Source organism: Prionailurus bengalensis, chromosome D1 (assembly GCF_016509475.1).
Source record: "Prionailurus bengalensis isolate Pbe53 chromosome D1, Fcat_Pben_1.1_paternal_pri, whole genome shotgun sequence".
NCBI lineage: Eukaryota > Metazoa > Chordata > Mammalia > Carnivora > Felidae > Prionailurus > Prionailurus bengalensis.
The window spans coordinates 82,787,622-82,809,134 of record NC_057346.1 but is presented as its reverse complement, the minus strand read 5'-3'; the positions used below and the strand labels follow the sequence as shown (position 1 = coordinate 82,809,134).

The 21,513-nt window shown below is 40.8% G+C and overlaps 1 protein-coding gene across 1 annotated transcript in view; it reads left to right on the top strand.

Moving 5' to 3' along the window:
• Window positions 1-20,980, top strand: part of BDNF (brain derived neurotrophic factor) — a 34,448-nt gene extending 13,468 nt beyond the window's left edge. Inside the window, 1 exon segment of the mRNA XM_043580848.1 lies at window positions 19,720-20,980. Within this exon segment, the coding sequence (XP_043436783.1) occupies window positions 19,720-20,484 (765 nt within the window). The 3' untranslated portion in view covers window positions 20,485-20,980.
• Window positions 20,981-21,513: the final 533 nt, after the last annotated feature.

The following is a 21,513-nucleotide window of genomic DNA, read 5'->3' as shown; positions in this document are numbered from 1 at the left end:
GGCTTCTTGCAGGCCCTGCCCAAACCTCTGCACTCTCGGTTCTCATTTTCCTGCCTTTATTTGAGATAATAGGAAATAGACCCCACCATGTTTTCTAACCCAGCTTTGCTAACCTGACTCTGTATTTTGATTCCCACTTGGCAGCGTGTTTCTATTCTGTTCTCAATTCAGAATCCCAAAGGGAGGACGTATGATTACCCCGAATATGAACTGATAAGTAAGAAGTTGGATAAATGGTAATGTTTTTCAGAGTTGAATGAGATAGGGTCCTTTTCCCAAAACAGCTGTCTTGTAAGTTAGATTTTTTTCCCTCATGTATTTTAGTCTTTAAAAATTTTTATTTTAATTCTGGTTAGTTGATTCTACAGTTAAAATTGTAAACCCTTTGAAAGCAAAAACTGTGTGTCCTACATTGTCTTAGTTCCCACAGCACATGGCTGATTGATGGGCATAAACATTGTAGGTGGCGCCAGAGGCACTTACTAAATAAGTCAACATTTCTTTCCCACATGGAAAAGATAAAGGCTTCACCATTGTCATGTTCAGCTAGGCAAGCACTGGGAATGGGAAATCATTTCTAGGTAAGTAGCCATAAATGAGTCTTGATTTCCAGCTTACATGCTCCAAAAGCTCACCACCATTGAACTCTTCTTGGGTACTTTTCTTGCTTTGTGGCTTGTAGGTAATAAGAAGTTAAGCAGATCAGATAACGTAATCTTTTTTTCTACACGATATGGTCTATAATGAACAAAAACCTGGGCCAATAGCCTCCTGTTCTCTGTCCCCCTCCCCCCTCCCTTGTTCATTCCCTCTTTCGGGACTGCCCTTGGGCTTATGTCAATGACAGCATATTCTACATTGAACTATAGTTGTTGATTTAATATGGGTCTAGTCTATTCCCCATTCCCTCTCTAACAGTGAAGTCCCCAAAGGCAAGGATTCTATCTCATTCATCTTGGTGTCCCTGGTGTCTGTGCTCAGAGACTGTTAGGTAACAAAAGGTTAAAAAGCAAATTTTAGGAGAAGGCTAAGTCACAGTTCTCCTAAGCTGTGAGTTTGACACGTTGACCCCATGAAAGGCTTTCAAGGATAACCCAACCACAGAAGGGAGGATGACCTTGGTGGCTCTGAAGGGAGAAAAGGCAGACATGGAGCTTTAAAAATATTTGTGGGGTTTTTTCCTCATGGAATAATCATGGTCTACCACTGAGTTTTCTTCACGTGAGGGATGACAGAAACGCAGCTGGTTATGACCTTTCGCTTCAATGATATGACCAGAGCTCAGCGGATGAAACGTGAGCTTGAATCCCTGACCCTGAATGTGTACCTTGGAGGTGTCAGCTCATTAACATTTTTTAAGAACTGTTTTTGATCTTGTGAACCTCTAAGTGATTAACTGTGTAAAATTGACCAGTTGGGGTAACACTGAAACACTTCCTTGAAAGCTACTGACCGCTGAGAGTGCACCCACCTCTGGTCCATAGATCTCTGATTTTCTTGTTTTACATAAAAGTCAGTGAGTTTAAAGTTAGCATTCAGTCACTTGAAGACTCCATTAAGAGTTACCAAGTTGCGGGGCTCCTGGCTGGCTCAGTGAGTAGAGCATTTGACTCTTGATCTTGAGGTCATGAGTTCAAGCCCTACATTGGGCGTAGAGCTTACTTACAAAAAAGTAAGAGTTGCTAAGTTGATCATTTCCACTTTACATGAAGCAGCCTTGAAAATTATTTTCCTTAAGCAAAATATGTCTAAAGTCAGTGAGTTTTTAATAACCTTTGCCGAATAAATAAATGAATCATTAAAATGTATATAATGTATTCTTACTCAGAGATAGTTTAAGGTTCTTATGCAAGAAGAGACTCTGACTTGAAATAATATAGGTTAGTAAGCCTACTAGAGAAATTTCTCTAAAGAATCATGGACTGCTGTGAAACGAAGCTGGAGGTGGAAGGACATTGTATTCGACTCAAAGAGGCATTGCAACTCCTCAGAATGGCCTAAAGTTGAGATCCATTTCATTAAGAGGTGGTCCCAGAATGCATTGCACCATTTAAACTACTAAGACCCAGCTGGAGCCAGGCATCCTGCACAGGGTCTGCCTTAACCAAAAATAGAAAAGAATTCTTTACTTTCTTCTTTCTGAGTTCCACATAGCCTTCTGGTGTTTCACCATGTCTCTAGGTAGCTGTACCAAGTACAGCACCTCCAGTGAACTTCCTGTGGTTATTTCCTGCCTATAGGAATGTTGCACTTCAGGAGGGTGTGGAAAGCCACCCTTGGATTTTCCTGATTAGTTTAGCATTGTGATGCAGCTTTGACCATCCGTTTAATGGGAGATCTGCTTTCCAGATGATTGCACATATGGAGATGAGAAGCTTTTTTTTTTTTGGTCCCTTTTTTTTTTTTGCCTTTATAAAGCATGGTTTTTCATTCAGTTTCTAAATTTGGGGTAAAAGGTCTCTTAGGGAGTATTTTCAGAAGTGTTTGAAGTTTGCATCTGATTTTGGAAGAAAGTTGGAGGCCTAATTTCACCTGTGGTGACAGGCACCTGTCTCCAACAACTATACTGATCACTATGGATAAGGGCCATCCTTTTGGATCATTCATTCAACATTGATCTGTCATTCATATATTCAAGCCTGTATCCTTAAAGTTTGCCCTCAGATATGTCATGTCTCCCTAATTTCCCTGTTAGGTTTATGGAATTTGCAGTATATGTATTTGCAGATGACCACATATGGAGTCATTTAACCACATGCCTTCCTCTTCAAGTCTGTCTTTGTCAGCCTGCTCTTGTTTTCTGTTTACATCTTGAGACTTTTTTTGGAGATTTCCTCTCCCCTCCACCATCTCAGTGTCTCAGAGACTCTTGGCAATGGGTCTTGTTCCCCTCCTATGTTTGTCTATGGTCACCCCTCCGGCTGGTGGTGTGTTTAACAACATTTCTTTGTACAATTGCTCTTTACGGTTTATAAAACTCTTTTCCTTGTGTTGATGATCCTTGGCATGACGCTGTGAGTCAGGCAGGGTGAGATTCCTTATCCTCCTCGTTACCACAGAGCTGAGGCAACAGGGTCCTTCAAGGTTCATGGGAATTCAGGGACCTTCAAGGTCCATGAAGATTTCCCCATGAATTAGCCCAATTTGTTGGTTAAAGAGTGGCCAATTATCAGCCATTTCATGGGGTCAACTTAATAACAGGTGGGAAGGCAGGCCCAGAACTCAGGTCTTCATTCCTTAGCCCTAGAGACTATCCTCTATAACTAACTGTCCCATCTTGTACTGGTTTCTTCCAGGAAATGTCCCAGAAATTGAGATGGCATTTAATGGACTTCTTGATTTTAGTCACTACTGGGACATAGCAAAGGAACTTGTGTAAATTTCTTGAGTGTCTGTTGCACCCAGGCAGTGTAGGAGAGTCATTTGTGTCAAAAGTGAAGACTAGGTTAAACTTTTTTAAAAATTTGGTTAGTTTTAATTTTATTTTTTAAAAAAATGTGTATTTTGAGAGAGAGAGAGAGAAAGCATGTGGGAGAAGGGCAGAGAGAGAAAGAGAGGGAGAAAATACCAGGTAGACTCCATGCCACCTGCACGGAGTCCAACGTCCCAGAAACTGTGAAATCATGACCTGAGCTGAAATCAAGAGTTGGTCACTCAACTGACCGAAATGCCCAGGTGCCCCAAATTTAATTTTTTGATAGTTAATTTACTTACATGATTCAAAATCAAACTAATATTAAATAAGTCTACATTGAAGTGTCTTGTTCACCTCAGGTTCCTCATCCAACACATACCATCTATAGATCAGCATTTGTACTGGTCTCAGGTGAATTCTTCATAGTATGTTTTATGGAAATATAAGTAAATATGAATGTATTGTTATTTCCCACCATTTTTTAAAGTATTTAAGTAATTTCTACATCCTATTTGGGGGACTCAAACTCATGACCCCAAGGTCGAGAGTCACATGCTCATCTGACTGAGTCAGCCAGGTGCCCCTATTTTCCCTCATTTTTTGAACAAAACGTAGTATGCCATATGTACACTGTTCTGCACCTTGCTTTTATCACTTATCAATATATTTCACAGAGCTTTATATTTTCAGTATGTAGGCAGCTAACTTGTTCTTTACAGTTGTGTGGATTCTCTTGTAAGTATCCAGTATAGTTTATCTGTTTTACTGTAACTGGAAATTTCTCAACCTCTCGTATTTTTGCTATTATATGCCTTTTTGCAGTTACCAACCTTGGCTATTCATTTTGTACATGTGCACCTACCTGTATATGTACGTTTATTCTCAGAAATGAAATTGCTGGATCAGCAGGAAAATCCATTTATAATTTTGATAGATAACGCCTAAGTGCCCTGCAAAGGGCTTGAACTGTTTCTATTCCCACCATCAATGTATGAGAATGGCTGTTTCTTTATAGCCTCACCGGCAGAGTGTGTGTCAATCTGAAAGATGCAAAATGGAATGTGAACTTCTAAGTGAGGTCTCTGCCTCTGACCTTGCCCCTGGTTAGTGGCGGGAATATTGCACAGTTGCAAGATGTGGTGCAGACAGTGGAAATAACACTTCACCATGGCCATGGGCTTCTGCCAGCTCTGGTGGCACACACACACAGAACTGACCCACATTGCCACCAGCAGAAATTCTTGCAATGGAATTTTGAGCACGTGGTCATTATTCACCTAACTGGCAATGGTAGATCTAAAGACCACAACAGTGTTTACTGGAACAGAAAAGGAGATTGTTCCAACACAACACACTGCACCAGGCTTTCCATGCTCATTTTGCAGCTGTTAGCCTTATCTCAAGGTACGGAGTTCCAGAGATACATCCCAAATCACAGACAGTCTTGCTGAACCTGGAACTTTCACACCCAAGGGGATGCACTTTTGAGTAATGATTTTGCACTTTCCTGAAGATTTATAATTGAGTAATTAGTACTCTATAAGAGAAATTAAAACTGGTGGAGTACAATGTACACATCGAACTATGACGCAGCATTGCTAGACTTATGTAAAGTGAAGTTTCCAGGCAGTTTCCTGCATCATACAAATAGGGCATCATGTGAAAACACAGGCTTTATAACTTAGATAACATCTCCACATTCCAGGTCATGTTCACATGACTCTACCATTCTCATTGGAAACACTGATTCTTAGTCTTCTTTTTCTCGGCGGACAGTGTGCTATATTTAGAAAAAGAAAATTCCCGTTAGTTCCACTGCACAAAAATGTGTGGTAAAAGGAGCCTGGCAGAATGGTTAGTCCATTCAAACAGGTATTCTGCTTTTTCATAGAATTTTTGGGGGGATACTTTCAAAGGGAAAGCCACGCCTCTTCCTCTCTCTGGCCTAGTTGCACTTGGAGAGTTGCAGGGATGACTCTATCTGGCCTACCCAAGAAACCTTTTCTGGGCACAAGGGGGGCGTGCCAGAAGCTAGCTGACACACCACTGACAAATACACGTTTTCTGTTGTTAATACCCAAAAGCTTCCACAAGAGGCATTTCCAGTTTTGTTCTCAGGCTCCTTGCAGCTGCTTCTCTAGAAGCCTGTTCTCATCCAGGGGCTGACTACGGTCAGAAGCATCTTCTGTTTTATTGTGCCATCATCATCCACCCTGCCACACACACTCGGGATGTCATCTTAGGCGTATGTTTTCTGTCAACTCAGTGTGGCTCTTGGGTCCACTTTGCCATTGTTGTCGATGCCAAGGGCCCCTGGGCACTATTTGGAGGCAAGGAACTTGTGTGGGTTCTCCACCCCATGACCTTTGTTCCTTTGGCCGTTTTGACTTGATTGCTCTTGTGGGTACACTCTCAGAGGCTGCTGCTCTGTCTGTGTTGGACCATCTGTTCTGTTGTCTTTTTGGCCATAACTCGTATGAACTACTTGACAATAAATTTGAGATTGTCCTGCCATACCTTTTTTTCACTCCCATCTCAGACCCTCAGCTCTGTTCTTGAGTATCATGGTCTTGAGGACCAGGGCATGAGTCACAAGTAGGGTGGCCTAAGGAATGAGGCTTCTAGACTTTGAGGGGATTAGGTTGGGGTACTAAAAAGAAAGATTTTATGTCACAAGGGGTTTTTTTTTGTTTTTATTTTAGAGAGAGCAAGAGAGCATGAGAGGGGAAGAAGGGCAGAGAGAGAGAGGGAGAGAGAGACAGAGACAGAGAATCCTAAGCTGGCTCCATGCTCAGCATGGAACCCAATGCGAGGCCAGATCCCACAACTTTGAGATCACGACCTGAGCCAAAATCAAGAGTCAGACACGTAACCAACTGAGCCACCAGGCGCCCCTGTTTTTTGTTTTAAGACACATTGGCACTTAAGTCTTGATTGAAATCATTTTTACTCAATGAAGTTGACCCAGGAGTGTTTGGCAGTGGCAGTTACTGATCTGCAAAGCGTGTGGTTCTGTTCCAGGCCCAGTGAGATCTTCTCAGGGGGAAATGTTCTGACATTTCAAACAAATTACCTCTGTGCATAGTATTGACCCTGTGCCCTGTAAATGATGCATGTATGGTTGACACCTGAGGAAATTATTCAATATGGGAAAGAGATAGGAAAGAAACATTAGAGTTATAGTCAACGTTTGTGGAATCAGTGTGTGAATAAACTGCTTATCAGGAATGATCATAGAGGGCTTTGCTTAAATAAATGAGAAATTGATGCTTCAGGTCTGCAGGCCAACTCTGCCAAATAGACCTCCCTCAAAATATAAGACACCACATCCACATCTGACCCCATATGGAAAGAAGCATGCAAGCCAGTTCTGGTTCACATTCCATTTCTACCACATGCTGGGCATGTGGCTTTAGGCAATTTATTGAACTTCTCTGAGACTCCGTTTTCTTAGCTGTAAGCTATGGATAACTCAGTTATCTACCTTGCAGCTCGTAAATGTTAGCTATTATTTTTAATCATTTTTATACAAAGAGAAGATTGATATTACTTATTCATCTGCCCACAGCTTCTTCCAAAATCCACTCCCTCTCTCCATACGCACCACTACCACCAATACTGTGTTTACATATATATATATATATAGTACATATATATATTATATATGTATGTATGTATATAATACATACATATAATATACAATACTGTGTTTACATATGTATAGTACATATATATTATATGTATGTATATATATTACACATGTTATAAATATATAATATATAATTTATATATATAATATATATATGATTTTATTTATTTATTTATTTATTTATTTATTTGAGAGAGGGCGAGACAGAGTGTGAGCAGGGTAGGGGCAGAGAGAGAGGGAGACACGGAATCTGAAGCAGGATCCAGGCTCTGAGCCTTCAGCACAGAGCCTGACGCAGGGCTTGAACTCATGAACCTCCAGATCATGACCTGAGCCAAAGTAGGATGCTTAACCGACTGAGCCACCCAGGCGCTCCAGTGTTTACTTATAGATACGATGTAAAAACACATCCCTCGTCCTCTTGCTTAGATTAAATATATTGGTGTCTGAGTTTGCATGTATTCTGTTGGACTCAATGTTTAGTGAAAAGGAATGGAGACAAACAGATGTTCTCACAGTCCTGATGCTCATGGAACAGAATTGAATGTTTCCATATAGGTACACTCTATTGGCTTAAGCAATGTGGATATTTTCTGACCAGCCATATGGATCTTTTGTCATCTGAGATGTTAATATTTTCCTTGAATTTTATAGTAGCTCTGGAACATGGCCAGTTTCTTGAATAGGGTCCACATGGCTCATTATGCGCAGGACCCAGAAACTGGCTTGCTTGTGCAATTCAAATGAACAGGGACACTTAGAAGAGTTGGGGGCTGGGGTAGGGCAGTGGGCAGGGGAACGTACACAATAATTTTTGCTCCTGCATTAACCTACAAATAATGAGCACTTTCTTGTGCTTTACAATAAGTAATTAAAAGAAATTGTAGAGGTAGATGCAAAAATAACCTGAAGGACAGCTGAATGTGTGGACCCACCAGTTTTCTCCTCGTGTGCAAAAGGTTAATCCTTGTTAATGCTTGGAACGTTGAGTTTCTACAGAAAGGGCTGCGTGTCCACACATGTTTTGGCATCTGCCCACACACTTCTGTATGGTATGACTCAGCAACCTAGAAGAAGGGCTGCGGTGTGTACATTTGCGCTTCAGTGGAATTTAACAAACTGATTCCTGAAAATGGTCTCATAAAGGTGAGCAACAGAGAGCTAATGGCGTTCTCTTGCTAATTTCATCTTTCCCCTAGGATCTCCTGATAGTGGTTTTAAAGGGAATGCTATCCTTTTGTTCTAGGGACACCTTATCTGTCCAGTTTCTTCCTCCACCTATTTTTCACCTCTTGCTTTTTAAAAATTAATGTTCTCTGTCGTAGCTCAGAGGATAGGATCTAATCTAGAGTGAGAGGCTCTTCATCAGGTGAGACTCATCTGTCCTGTTCCCATTTTACCCCTTCTGAAGTAATGACATTGAAGGCTTCCAGTTTGGACCTAAGATGGCTCTAATTATGAACAGATATTCTGTGATGGAATTCACTCAGATAACTAATTAACCACAGGAATACATTGGCTGTGGAAAATTTCAGGAGCACCATCTGGAAAAACTGAGAAGGGCATGCCTTTACCACAGCTCTGGGGTCCATTACGAGTGTGTGTGTCTAGTGGGCGTTGGCTCACAGCTGTCAAAATCGCCATAACGTCTCATTGTAGGAACTCCACAAAGTGTCCAGCAGCACCTTACAAGCAACCTGTTGATTTGAAGTTTCCAATTCTGGGGAAAGAGACTGAAATAGAACAGACTGGTCTTAACCTTCTTTCTCTCTCTCTCTCTCTCTCTCTCTCTTTCTTTTTTTTTTTAATTGTAATTGTTCTGGCTTGTGCTCAATTTCCACATTATGGCACATTTCTTTCTTTAAAAAAAAATTTTTTTTTTAATGTTTATTTATTTTTGAGACAGAGGGAGACAGAGCGTGAGTTGGGGAGGGGGAGAGAGAGAGGGAGACACAGAATCTGAAGCAGGCTCCAGGCTCTGAGCTGTCAGCACATAGCCCGATGCAGGGCTCCAACCCACGAACCATGAGATCATGACCTGAGCCGAAGTCGGATGCTTAACTGACTGAGCCACCCAGGCGTCCCTGGCACACTTCTTTCTTAAAAGGGGATTCCTTTTATCCTCTGGCTTGAGAGCATTACCACTGCATGCTCTCCCCTTAGGGACAAAGACTACCATTACATCACCCTTGCACTTTCTTTAAGCCCAGGGCATGTTTATTCCTGGGTCCAGGAACTTAGAAGACAGTACTCTGCTGTGCTTTCACAACATCCCCTGTTAGCAGGTGCACCATGTTTGTAATTTGGAGGAGGCTGTCCCTCAGCTGTGTTCACATTTGTACTGTGTGGGGCTCAAGATGGAACCCAATAATACTTAGGATTCTGCCTGGGAAAAGAGGGTTCTGTGACATCTCAGCCCCACTCAGCATCAGATGATTTAACAGCAACACTATCAGCATTCCCAGTATGAGTCATGTGTGTCCGTACTGGTGACTTGGTGACTTGGTGTTTGGGAACTAGCTGTCTTTGCAATCCTTTGTAAAAAACCTAAACAGTGAAGCTGTCTCCAGTTCTATTTATGAAACCACCCTATCAACTCCCTGATGATGATGTCCTTGTAACTCAAAAAAATGTTTATACTTTTCTTTAGAAAGCTAACTTTTTGTTTTGTTTTCTTTTCTTTTCTTTTTGGTCATTTTGGCTCCTTGAGTCTTGAGGCAAATGATCACAATTGTTGGAACCCAACTGAGAAATTGAGTTGCCTGCTGGGTACCTTACTGAGGTAGAGATGGATTAGGGTTGAACAGGGGTTTGGATGCTTGATACAATCATATGTTTTAAGGTTTTGTTGTTGCTGCCACTGCTGCTGTGTTTTTTGTGTGTGGGGGGAGATTTATTTAGGAGTTAGGTGGTAGGAGTTAGCTAGATCTGTTAGCTTTAGGACAGGCCTAGAAATAAATCTTCATTGAGTGAGTGAATCAGTTTTCCCTGCCTCTGTCTCTGTTTCACCATCAGAAACCTGGATGAAAGGAATATTAATGTGTGTTGAAATCTATCACCTGCTAGTGCTGTTTGTATCATTTCCAGTTTGATTCTGATTGAGTGAGTGATGTTAGCCTTTGTAAGTGATCAGGGAGGCCAATTATGCTTGTACTTGCTTTGTAGCATTGCGATAAAAATTAGTGATTGAGTGGGAGTTCAGATTTAGATCGGTAGTACAATATAAATTCTCATTCAGTCAATCATGTTTATAGGTATCCTGTGCTTTATTGTACAAACACAATAGTGGAAAAGCAAGTTGACATGAAGGGAACCCAGATTTATTTAATACCATTACAAAAGCAAAAATATTTTCCTACATAATAAATGTTCCAATAAAACAAGTTGAGCCAAGGAGGAGAGATGGTGAGTAAGCCCATGGCATGCTCAGAATGTACCACAATACTTAAGTTGACTTTAACCCTTTCATTTCCTTATCATAAGTAGCTTCCTCTCTCTTTATCAGAGTCCAGTGTTTCTCAACTTTAATGAACCGCCTTGAAGTATATGAATCTTGTCAATGTGCATATTCTGTTTTAGTCAACAGGGTGGAAGGGATGGAGGAAGGGAAGCTGAGATTCTTCATTTCTTTGAAGTGCCTTGGTGATGCTAATGCTACTGGCCCATCCATCTCACTTTGAGAAGCAAGGTTTCGTTTAATTTTTTCATGTCCTTCCTTGCAAAGTGGGTCACTGAAACTTAGCAGAACCTGTTAGATAATATCATAATGAACATTACTGTCTACCATGTATGGGAATTTGATAATGTGTTATTTTTTTGCAATTTAATAGTTAGAAGAATATTATTCAGAGAAAGACAAAAGCATATGATTTCACTTATGTGGAATTTAAGAAACAGAACAAATAAAGGGAAAAAAAAAGGAGAGAGAGACAAATCAAGGAACAGACTCTTAGTTACAGAAAACAAACTGACAGTCACCAGAGGGGAGAGAGGTAGGGGGATGGGTTAAATAAGTGATGGGGATTAAGGAGTGCACTTGTTGTGGTGAGCACTGGGTGAGGTATGGAATTGTTGAACTACTATGTTGTACACTTGAAACTAATACAACACTGTATGTTAACTAACTGGCATTAAAATAAAAAATTTAAAAAGCAAAAAATAATAGTTAGAATATTGTTAAATCTGAACTTCAGTTTATTATAAATAAATCTCACCTGAAAATCTGAAGAAAACAATCCTGGGGCGCTTGGGTGGCTCAGTCAGTTGAGTGTCCGACCTCAGCTCAGGTCATGATCTCAGGGTTTGTGAGTTCAAGCCCTGCCTCAGGCTTTCACTGACAGTGGTGGGGCCTATTCAGATTCTCTTGTCTCGCTCTCTTCTGCCTCTCCCCCAAAGATACATATTTTTTTTTTCTTAATTTCTTTTTTAGAGAGAGAGTGAGAGTGTGAGTAGGGGAGGAGGCAGAGGGAGACAGAATCCCAAGCAGGCTCCATGCTCAGTGTGAAGCCCCACGCAGGGCTCAATCCCACAAACCATGAGATCATGACCTGAGCCAAATCAAGAGTCCAGTGCTCAACCAACTGAGCCACCCAGGCGCCCCAATGAACATTTGAAGGAAGGAAGGAAGGAAGGAAGGAAGGAAGGAAGGAAGGAAGGAAGGAGGGAGGGAGGGAGGGAGGGAGGGAAGGAAGTGGGGAAAGGAGGGAGGGGAGAAGGATTAAAGAGGTTAGGCTTTTTAATTGAATGTTGCCTGCCATTTTGTTCTTATAATTTAAAAAACAGTTTGGAAACATATTTTAAAAAGCAAAATTTTTGGCCATCTATTCATTTGATAGGCAAGTGGCTTGTGTATATTTGAGACTTTATTATAGAGATGTGCACTGTGTGGGCGATATTACTCTGTGGCGGTGAAGGAAGAGGGCAGGCATGGATAGGACTGCCAGCTGTGGGTGGCTCTGGCTTTCAGGGAGTCTTCCTTGGTTACAGTCGAACAGTAGGTTTCTTGGGGCAGCAGTGTTGGAGGCACTTAAAAACCTTTGGATTGTGGGCGCCTGGGTGGCTCAGTCGGTTAAGCGTCCGGCTTTGGCTCCGGTCATGATCTCGCAGCCAGTGAGTTTGGGTCTCGCATCGGGCTCTGTGCTGACAGCTCAGAGCCTGGAGCCTGCTTCGGATTCTGTGTCTCCCTCTCTCTCTGCTCCTCTCTCTCTCTCTCTCTCTCTCTCTCTCTCTCTTTCTCTTAAAGATGAATAAATGTTAAAAAAACAAAACAAAACAAAAAAACAAAAACCTTTGGATCATGGTGGCAGCTGTGCCTGGGACTGGAACGTCAAGTGGGGTGTTTTCTGCCCAGACCTGGTCCTTATTCTATCCCTTATTCCAAAGTTCATTCCAGCTCATTTTAAGACTTACTGTTCTTACTTTAATTTCACCTCCCTAAATACTATGCAGATATTACCAGCACAAAGGGAATAGAGTCATTCAGCATGTGTGGGAACCTAGTTGGTACAAGGTCTTGTACAAATTGTGGTAATTCGGAGGAGAATACCCATCCCTGTCCTTCCTAATGGAGAATATGGTCCAGTTTTACTCCTGGGTGAAGGAGATCTCTGACCAGTAGAAGTGTGTTTGCTTTTTCAAGGATAGGGTATGGAATAGAGGAGGTTAATAGAGGACCAGAGATATTTTGCTTTGTATCAAAGATGTATATAAATTTATCTATTAAGTTAATAATTCGGAGGAATATAGTTTTTGTCATGATAATTACATGTATTGTATTTTTCTGGGTCTCTAAGAACCAGCAATTTCTCTGGTGCCTAACACCAGGTTCAATCCCATGAACCATGAGATCATGACCTGAGCCAAAATCAGAGTCTGACATTTAACCAGCTGAGCCACCCAGGAGCCCCAAAACCTACATTTTTTTAATAAAAAAATTTTTAATGTTTATTTTTTGATATAGAGAGACAGAAGAGTGTGAGCGGGGAGGGGCAGAGAGAGAGAAAGAGAACCAAAATCCGAAGCAGGCTCCAGACTCTGAGCTGTCAGCACAGAGCCTGACGTGGGGCTTGAACCCACAAACCACAAGATCATGACCTGAGCCAAAGTTGGACGCTTAACTGACTGAGCTCCCCCCACCCAAGACCTAAGGCAGTTCCTTCAAAGCTTAGGAAAATCTGCATTATCAGATTTCATTTACTAAAATATTTATTAGTTTCAGTTGATTGGTCTTTCAGGCAAGTAGGTGAGCATCTGTCATGATCATTAGCCCCAGCCCCCATCCTTATTTTATTTATGGATTCCAACTGCCAATTATTTTCCTTGAAGAATGTGAAGTTTTATTGTTGTTGTTTGTTTGTTTATTTGTTTTTAATTCTTCTCAGCTAAGCAGTGTATACCTAATGGGAAAATAATGCAGAGGGATGAAAGAAACTAGTCTCTGTAGTTGAAGGCCTAGTTTTCCTTTGGAATCTGAGGTTCTAACCTTGTTCTATCAGGGGAACCACAGTGAGTGGATGAGTTGATTAAAAACTCTGGTCCTCTTTCCTCCTGTACGAAAGGTGGATAATTATAGTTACCTGTACCTCTAGGGTCCTATGAGTCTTAATTAGTTAACATTTGCAAAGTGTTTGGAGATCTTTGAATTAAAAGTGCTGAGCAGTGGAATCCAAGTTCAGTGTAATTATAATTGGAATGAGTTTCGATTCCCGCCTTCTCTCCACCTTCTTCCATGGTGTTCTTTCAGCCAAACCAGACATGACCCCATGGTTAGCCCTCATTTCTGCACACTTCTCTCTAACCCCTTCTTTTGTAACTCCCTTCAGCCTAAAAATAAATAAACAGAAAATAGAAATAAATGAATTAAGTTAAAAGATATACCCAAGCCCTTAACCCCAATCTCACACTTAAGTAACTACTCAGTATTTATTTTTAAAGCTCAGTGGCCACTAAGAAAATCAATGAATTGTCTCTTCCAGTCTATCGTTCTTTTAGGCCCTCCTGTATCTGGTGATAAACGGGGCTTCTGGAAGCATTTCCCTGCTCAGAAACTCTCACTGGCTCTTTCATGCCTATAAGGCAGGGTCCGAACTCTCTCGCATCACCCTCAGAGCTTTCTGGAATCTGAGAGTCACTCAGTCTTCTTTCTCACTATTCCTTTCCAGGGCTCTTCTCTCCAGAAATGTACTCTGTGCTTTAACCAAGACTCCATCCATCCATTGGTGTCTTTTCTGAACACGTCTAAATCTTCCCTATCCTTTGCCTTCCTCTTCACAAAGCATACTTCCTTCTCTAACTGGAAGTAACCTCTTTCTCTTTATAGAATTTTTTCTTTTCCTGGGTTGTTTCTACTTTTCTGTTTTAGTTACTTACATACATATCCTACTTTTCTCCTAGACTATAAGATTTGAAAGTAGATTCCATGTGTGATGAATGAACAAAGGCTAATAAAATGCATGTAGTGAAACTGGATACAAATTGAAGATTATTTATATTGATTTGAAAGATTGCATTAAGGTGGTCTCTTAATAGGTTTGCATCATATATGTTAGGAATTAAATATTAATTGATAATTTCTTCAACATTACCATCATCCTTGTTGCTTATACGACTAAGATGAGCAACCATATCTTTAAACTATTTTCTTTGATTACATGTCATAGACATAACCCTAAGGGACTGGGGAATAGGGAACACTTTGCATTTTTTTCTCCTCTGTGCCTGAATTACCCATATTACTGTTTGGTTTTCCTTCTTAACTTTGGCCATAGAAACATCATTCTATCATGCCTATATTTTTGCATAGCTTTCCTTTAGAGGAAGACCATGTTGTCTGATATTTCATCTACTGAAATAATCAGGCCTTAAAGTTGAAGGGACTTTTAGGTCATGATTAGTCCAGAACTGCAAAGTAGTATCTCACTGGTGCTGCCTTTAGAAAGCTGGGCTCCAGGATACACACAGCTACAGAAAATTATGGCTGTGTTGTATAAGCTCCTTCTTTGACTACCCTTTGTAGCATAGCCTGTCTTCTCCCTGCAGTCAAATATCCTAAAACTGGCAGCACGTCCTGATAGTAAAAACTTGGGTGAAGAGGTAACCTGTTAACCTCTCTGAACCATAGTGGTCTCATCTGTGAAATGTGGATAATAATACCTGTCTTATCTCCTTGTAACAATCAAATTAGATCATGCTTGTGAATGCTCTATCGTCTTTTAGACAAATGTTAAGTTATTACTACAGCATGCTGTCATGGATATTCATCTAGTTGAATGTTTAAGACTCATGAGTCATACTTAAAACTAAACTTTACTTCTATTTTGTCAATTTTCTTTTTAGCCCTGTGTACTATATTTAATTTTTTGAGAATGGGGCTACAAACAATCCTTCCTAGCATTTTATAGATGTGATTGGGCTGGTTGTTGTGAGCCTTGGAGCAGAATTAGACAGCACCAGTGAATTTATTATGTAGAAACAGATATATAGACTAACAATCTACTTAGGAGTATTACACAGCCTCTTTATCTTTTGTGTAATAAAGACACATCCGAAGGGCTAAAATGTTAGGAATTGTCATGGAAGCTCTTACTTATTGTTACGATTTCCTAATATAGTATATAAAATTACTCATTGAAGAGGTTAACAGCCAAAAAGGCAGTTGAAATACTAAAAATCCAAGTTTCACTGTGATTATTATTATCACTGGCTACTTTTCTAAGTCTTCTGTTAGGAACAGGGCTACACAAGTGACAGGAGGAATTTGTATGATATAGTGTTATTTTCTTTTTAGAAATTAGTCAAGTAAGGCTTTACCCTGTTAGAGAAGCTAAAGAGATTCTTCATGACTGATAATTGCCATTTATCAGGTCCCTTCGAGCTTTTAATTTGGGTTTAGCATGGCCTGCACTTGACCAAATAATTCCAATGAGTTCACTTGTGCTTTCCAAATGGAAAGCCTTCCCATGAAAGGTTAATACTGCCTTTTCTAATGGTTTAGTAAGCCCATCAGTAAGTTTTTACTGAGAACTATTATATTATTCTATGTTGACCATTAATTGCAGGGGTGAGGTAGTCAGACATGATTCATTCCCTCAGAGAGCCAATCATCTAACTGAAGGCTGACCATGGTTAGCAAACGCTGTTAGTTAACAAGCAAGTAGGGATATGAGAATACTCAATGAGCTATAAGATGCAAATTTTAGAAGAGAAGGAGGACATTAGAGAAGGTGGCATGTATGATCTGATGCTTGAACTGTGCTATGAAGGATGATAAGTGAGATTTAATCAGACAGAAAAAAGTTTGCCAGAAGAATGGAACAGGTCACTTCCAGGCAATAATGTATATACAGCTCCAAGGATTCTGGCCTGATCAGAGTAGAGGTGAGTAACGGTGAGGCCAGATTTTGAAGGGTGTGATACCAGGTAAAAGAAGTTGTCAGATGGTATCTAATGGAATGAAAATGCTATTGCAAGTTTTTGAGAGAGAAAGATAAGGTGAGTGGTTGGTCAGGCAGTGATCATCATAGTTGAATGGAGCAGAAAGGACATAAAGTGCATCAGGGGGACATTGAGATGGTGAGAGCTGAACCAAGATGGCGGCAGCGGGACGGAGGAAAAGGGATAGACAGGAGAAATGTTGTAAGGGAAAAATGAGCAGGACTTCTTCACTGATTGGATTTGAAAACCATACCCAAAATGTATGGTCAAACTTGATTCCAAGATTCCTAGCCTCCACCCTGGGTGGTCCAAAGTATTAAGAAATCACTGTCAGAAACAGACAAGTTAGGAAGTAATAGTTTCCACAAAAGGTATTGAGTTTGGTGCTGGATGCACTTACAAGGCGTTGGGAGTAGGCAGTGAGCATCCTAGAAGTGTCACTGGGGTCAGGGCTGGCAAAGGGGGCTGGGCTTTAGCACCAGATACTTAATTTAACTGAATCTGTGCAGATGTTCCGCTTTGAGGGATGCCACTGTTTGGGCTTCAGGATGAAAGCCAAGTTATATTTACTCAGATACCATTTCGTCCTCTGAAATATTTGTTTATGGAACTGCTAATAAAATGATACATAAAGTACCACTTTTGGAACCAAAAAGTTACTAACATATAAAGAGGAGACCAGTGAAAGGCAGGGTAAACTTCTCTAAGCCAAGTATAGAAAAAGGTATATCATTAAAAGCCTCTTATCTGTGGTAGTGATAATAAAACAATTTCCCAACTCTGTAGTTGAAGATGCCTCAGTACCTTGGGCCATTTTAAGCGGTTCATGTGGGCATTTAGTAAATATTTATGAAACTTACTCCATTTCATTAATTCTAGAATCACAGTTTGTCATTCATATTTGTAATATCTCTGAAGTTGTGTCTTATAGCTGATGTTATTGTATTGTTATTGTTGCCATGTAGGAGTCATCGTATAGTTGTCATCGCCTTAACCAATTTAGTTTGCTTACTTTTGTTACATATGCAGAAAAATTGTATATGATAAAATGTGTCTGAATAAGTCTAAAAGAACTCTTCAGTAAGTGTACAATAATATTTCCAAGTGATAAAGAAAGCAATGGTTTAATTGGCTGCATTTTTTATTTCTTAGTGGTACGTAAAATGATGTGTTTTATAATGCTGGTATCTTAGACTTGATGAAATATGGCATTAAAAGATTGCTGATCACAGCAAATCTCTACCAGAGTGATATGGATGACTGGAGTAAAATATTCTATATTTGCATTCTTTCATCGACCTACATTTGAGGTGCCCCTTGGGTTGTTTTAACTTGGACTGGGAACATCAGGAGAAAAGGTTTTCATTCAATGGTGTAAATACTGCCTGCCAGGAATAGAAACCTCCTTGGAGGATACATTTCTTTGATGGTGCAGAATCCAGAACATTCACAAAAAGTTCAGGTGTTAGCAGAATAGATATCTGTGGTTTATTCAAACCAGTGTGTGCTTCTGACTCTGGCCATTGTGCACTCCAAACGGCTCTGAGCGTGCTTGCTACTTGTATATAGTGAGAGTGAATCCACAAAGAAATTTGTGGGTGTTTGGGGATAGTAATAGCCCCTTAGTGGTAGAAAATGTGATCTCTTATGAAAGTGGAGAAGAGAAACATTTGCTTTTCAATGCCAGAATTTTAAGCCATTTCTGAAGTATGACCTATTAACTGGAGGTAGGTTGTCTTCCTGTTCAGTGACACTTCATATGGACAGAAAAACAGTCCTTTTCCCTACTGGTTAGAGACATGTGTGTCTTTTTGTAAGTCCTTGCTCCAGGACTGAGAAGTAGGAATAGTTAGAGTGTCGGAGCCCAGGGATGCTTCTGTTTCTTGCTAAGAGACCCAGTGCTTCAGGTAAGTGATTCTGAAGTCCTTCACCATCTGACGGTAACCTTGGGTCGGTCTATAGGTATGTTTTCATTTTGTTTGTTCTTCCATTCTAATTGGCTTCCCAGAGCCTGCTTATAGATGTAGAGCCAGATTTAGAGTATAGCAACCCTCTGGCAAACAGGAAAAGATTAATTTTGTGGTGTGCTGTTAAGGGACTTCCCAGAAAACTTGAAAAGCACAGAAAGAAGTGCTCGCTGCCTATTCCACAATGTGCAAAACGCCACTCAGCCTTTTAAAGTTATGATAAACTCTGAGCTCTCTCACATACACGTACTCACAGGACCACATTTCTAATAAAAGGAGAAGCTGAGCTTGCTTGGATGGCTCTGTACATGAGCCAGAAAAGTCAAAGGGGTGAGGGGCTCAGAGTTAGTGGAGATAAACGTGGATCCGCATATGGGAGGCATTTGACATTGACTTCATTGCCTTTTTAATGCTGACTTTTTCAGTGCTCTTTTAAGCAGACACATTGTTTTCATGACATCAGCCCCAGGTATAGACACATCATTAAAATCAACGTGTAGAAAATGATTTCTGTTTGGAAATAAGCAGAACATTTTCAGTAGTGACCACCCAGGTGTACTAGGAAAACATTGAAGCTAAAGTTGGGAGCCCCAAGTTCTAATGTAAACTTTCTTCAGGACATAAACTTTCTTCAGGACGGGAAGCAAGTCCTCGGTGGCCTTTGGTTCCTTATCTGTAAAGCGGGATGGCTTGATGAGATTATCTTTATGCTTTGTCCTAATAGATTATGGAAGGGGAAAAAAAAGTCCATGTAAAAGGCTCCTTAACAGCTCCCCGACTTCGGTTTTACGGTGCTCTTCATACCTAGATATCACACAGCCGGAAAGGCCCCCACAGACCCCTCAGGCCACTGCTGTTCCTGTCACACAGCTCCCGCAATAGGACCATGTTGCTAACTTGAAAAAAAAAATTACTATTACACTTGGAGTTGTTGCCTAGTAACATTTCTGATTTTGTGTTTCTTGTGACAGCCTGAGCAGAGATCATTAAAAATTAAACTTACAAAGCTGGTAAGGGAGAACTTGCAGCCACAGTTTTTTTCACTTATGTAGAAGCCATCTAACCTTGGGTGTAAACGCCACACAGAGCACACGACTGACGCTAACGTGTGTCTGATGCAACTAGAGTTCATCACCAGTGCATAAAATCCTTGCCCCTGCAGAATGGCCTGGAATCACAGTCCGATGGCCGCAGCGCATCCCTGCGAAAGAAAGTGCTAACCGGCTCTGTGTCCTGTTTCTGTTTTTTCCCTGCAGCTCCACCAGGTGAGAAGAGTGATGACCATCCTTTTCCTTACTATGGTTATTTCATACTTTGGTTGCATGAAGGCTGCCCCCATGAAAGAAGCCAACGGCCGAGGACAAGGCAGCTTGGCCTACCCAGGTGTGCGGACCCATGGGACTCTGGAGAGCGTGAACGGGCCCAAGGCAGGGTCGAGAGGCCTGACATCCTTGGCTGACACTTTTGAACACGTGATAGAAGAGCTGTTGGACGAGGACCAGAAAGGTCGACCCAATGAAGAAAACAGTAAGGACGCGGACTTATACACTTCCAGGGTGATGCTCAGTAGTCAAGTGCCTTTGGAGCCTCCTCTCCTCTTTCTGCTTGAGGAATACAAAAATTACCTGGATGCTGCAAACATGTCTATGAGGGTCCGGCGCCACTCTGACCCTGCCCGCCGCGGGGAGCTGAGCGTGTGCGACAGCATTAGCGAGTGGGTGACAGCGGCAGATAAAAAGACTGCAGTGGACATGTCGGGCGGGACGGTCACCGTCCTTGAAAAAGTCCCTGTATCGAAAGGCCAACTGAAGCAGTACTTCTACGAGACCAAGTGCAATCCCATGGGTTACACAAAGGAGGGCTGCAGGGGCATAGACAAAAGGCATTGGAACTCCCAGTGCCGAACTACCCAGTCGTACGTGCGGGCCCTCACCATGGATAGCAAAAAGAGAATTGGCTGGCGATTCATAAGGATAGACACTTCCTGTGTATGTACATTGACCATTAAAAGGGGAAGATAGTGGATTGATGTTGTATAGATTATATTGAGACAAAAATTATCTATTTGTATATATACATAACAGGGTAAATTATTCAGTTAAGAAAAAATAATTTTATGAACTGCATGTATAAATGAAGTTTATACAGTACAGTGGTTCTACAATCTATTTATTGGACATATCCATGACCAGAAGGGAAACAGTCATTTTGCGCACAACTTTAAAAAGTCTGCATTTCATTCCTCGATAATGTTGTGGTTTGTTGCCGTTGCCAAGAATTGAAAACGTAAAAAGTTAAAAAAAAATAATAATAAATTGCATGCTGCTTTAATTGTGAATTGATAATAAACTGTCCTCTTTCAGAAAACAGACAAAAAAAAAAAAACCAACAAAAATTTGAACCAAAACATTCCGTTTACATTTTAGACAGTAAGTATCTTCGTTCTTGTTAGTACTATTATCTGTTTTACTGCTTTTAACTTCTGATAGCGTTGGAATTAAAACAATGTCAAGGTGCTGTTGTCATTGCTTTACTGGCTTAGGGAATGGGTGGATGGGAGGGGTATATTTTTGTTTGTTTTGTGTTTTTTTTTGTTTGTTTTGTTGTTTTGTTTTCTTTCTTTCTTTCTTTCTTTCTTTCTTTCTTTCTTTCTTTTCTTTCTTTCTTTCTTTCTTTCTTTCTTTCTTTCTTTCAAGTTCCCACAGGGAGTAGGGATGGGGAAAGAATTCCTTCAGTATATATTCTGGTTGATAAAAGATTTATTTGTATGTTGTAAAGATGTTGGCAATATCAATCAGATGATTGGAAACTGAATAAAAAGGCAACTGAATGAAGTGCTCACTCCACTTCCCATGATGCACCTTCTGGGCTCCCACTCACCCTTTGGGCCTTGGTCAGCAGAAGCTTCTTTTGCTGGAAAGATCTACATTTTCTTAGAGCACATTCTTTCCCTCCCTCCCCCTTTGGTCCCCTCTTTATTTTGTTTTCTCTTAAAGGAAGAAAAATCAGTTGGGTGCTCTGAAATAATTTACCACTGCTGTGAACGAGTG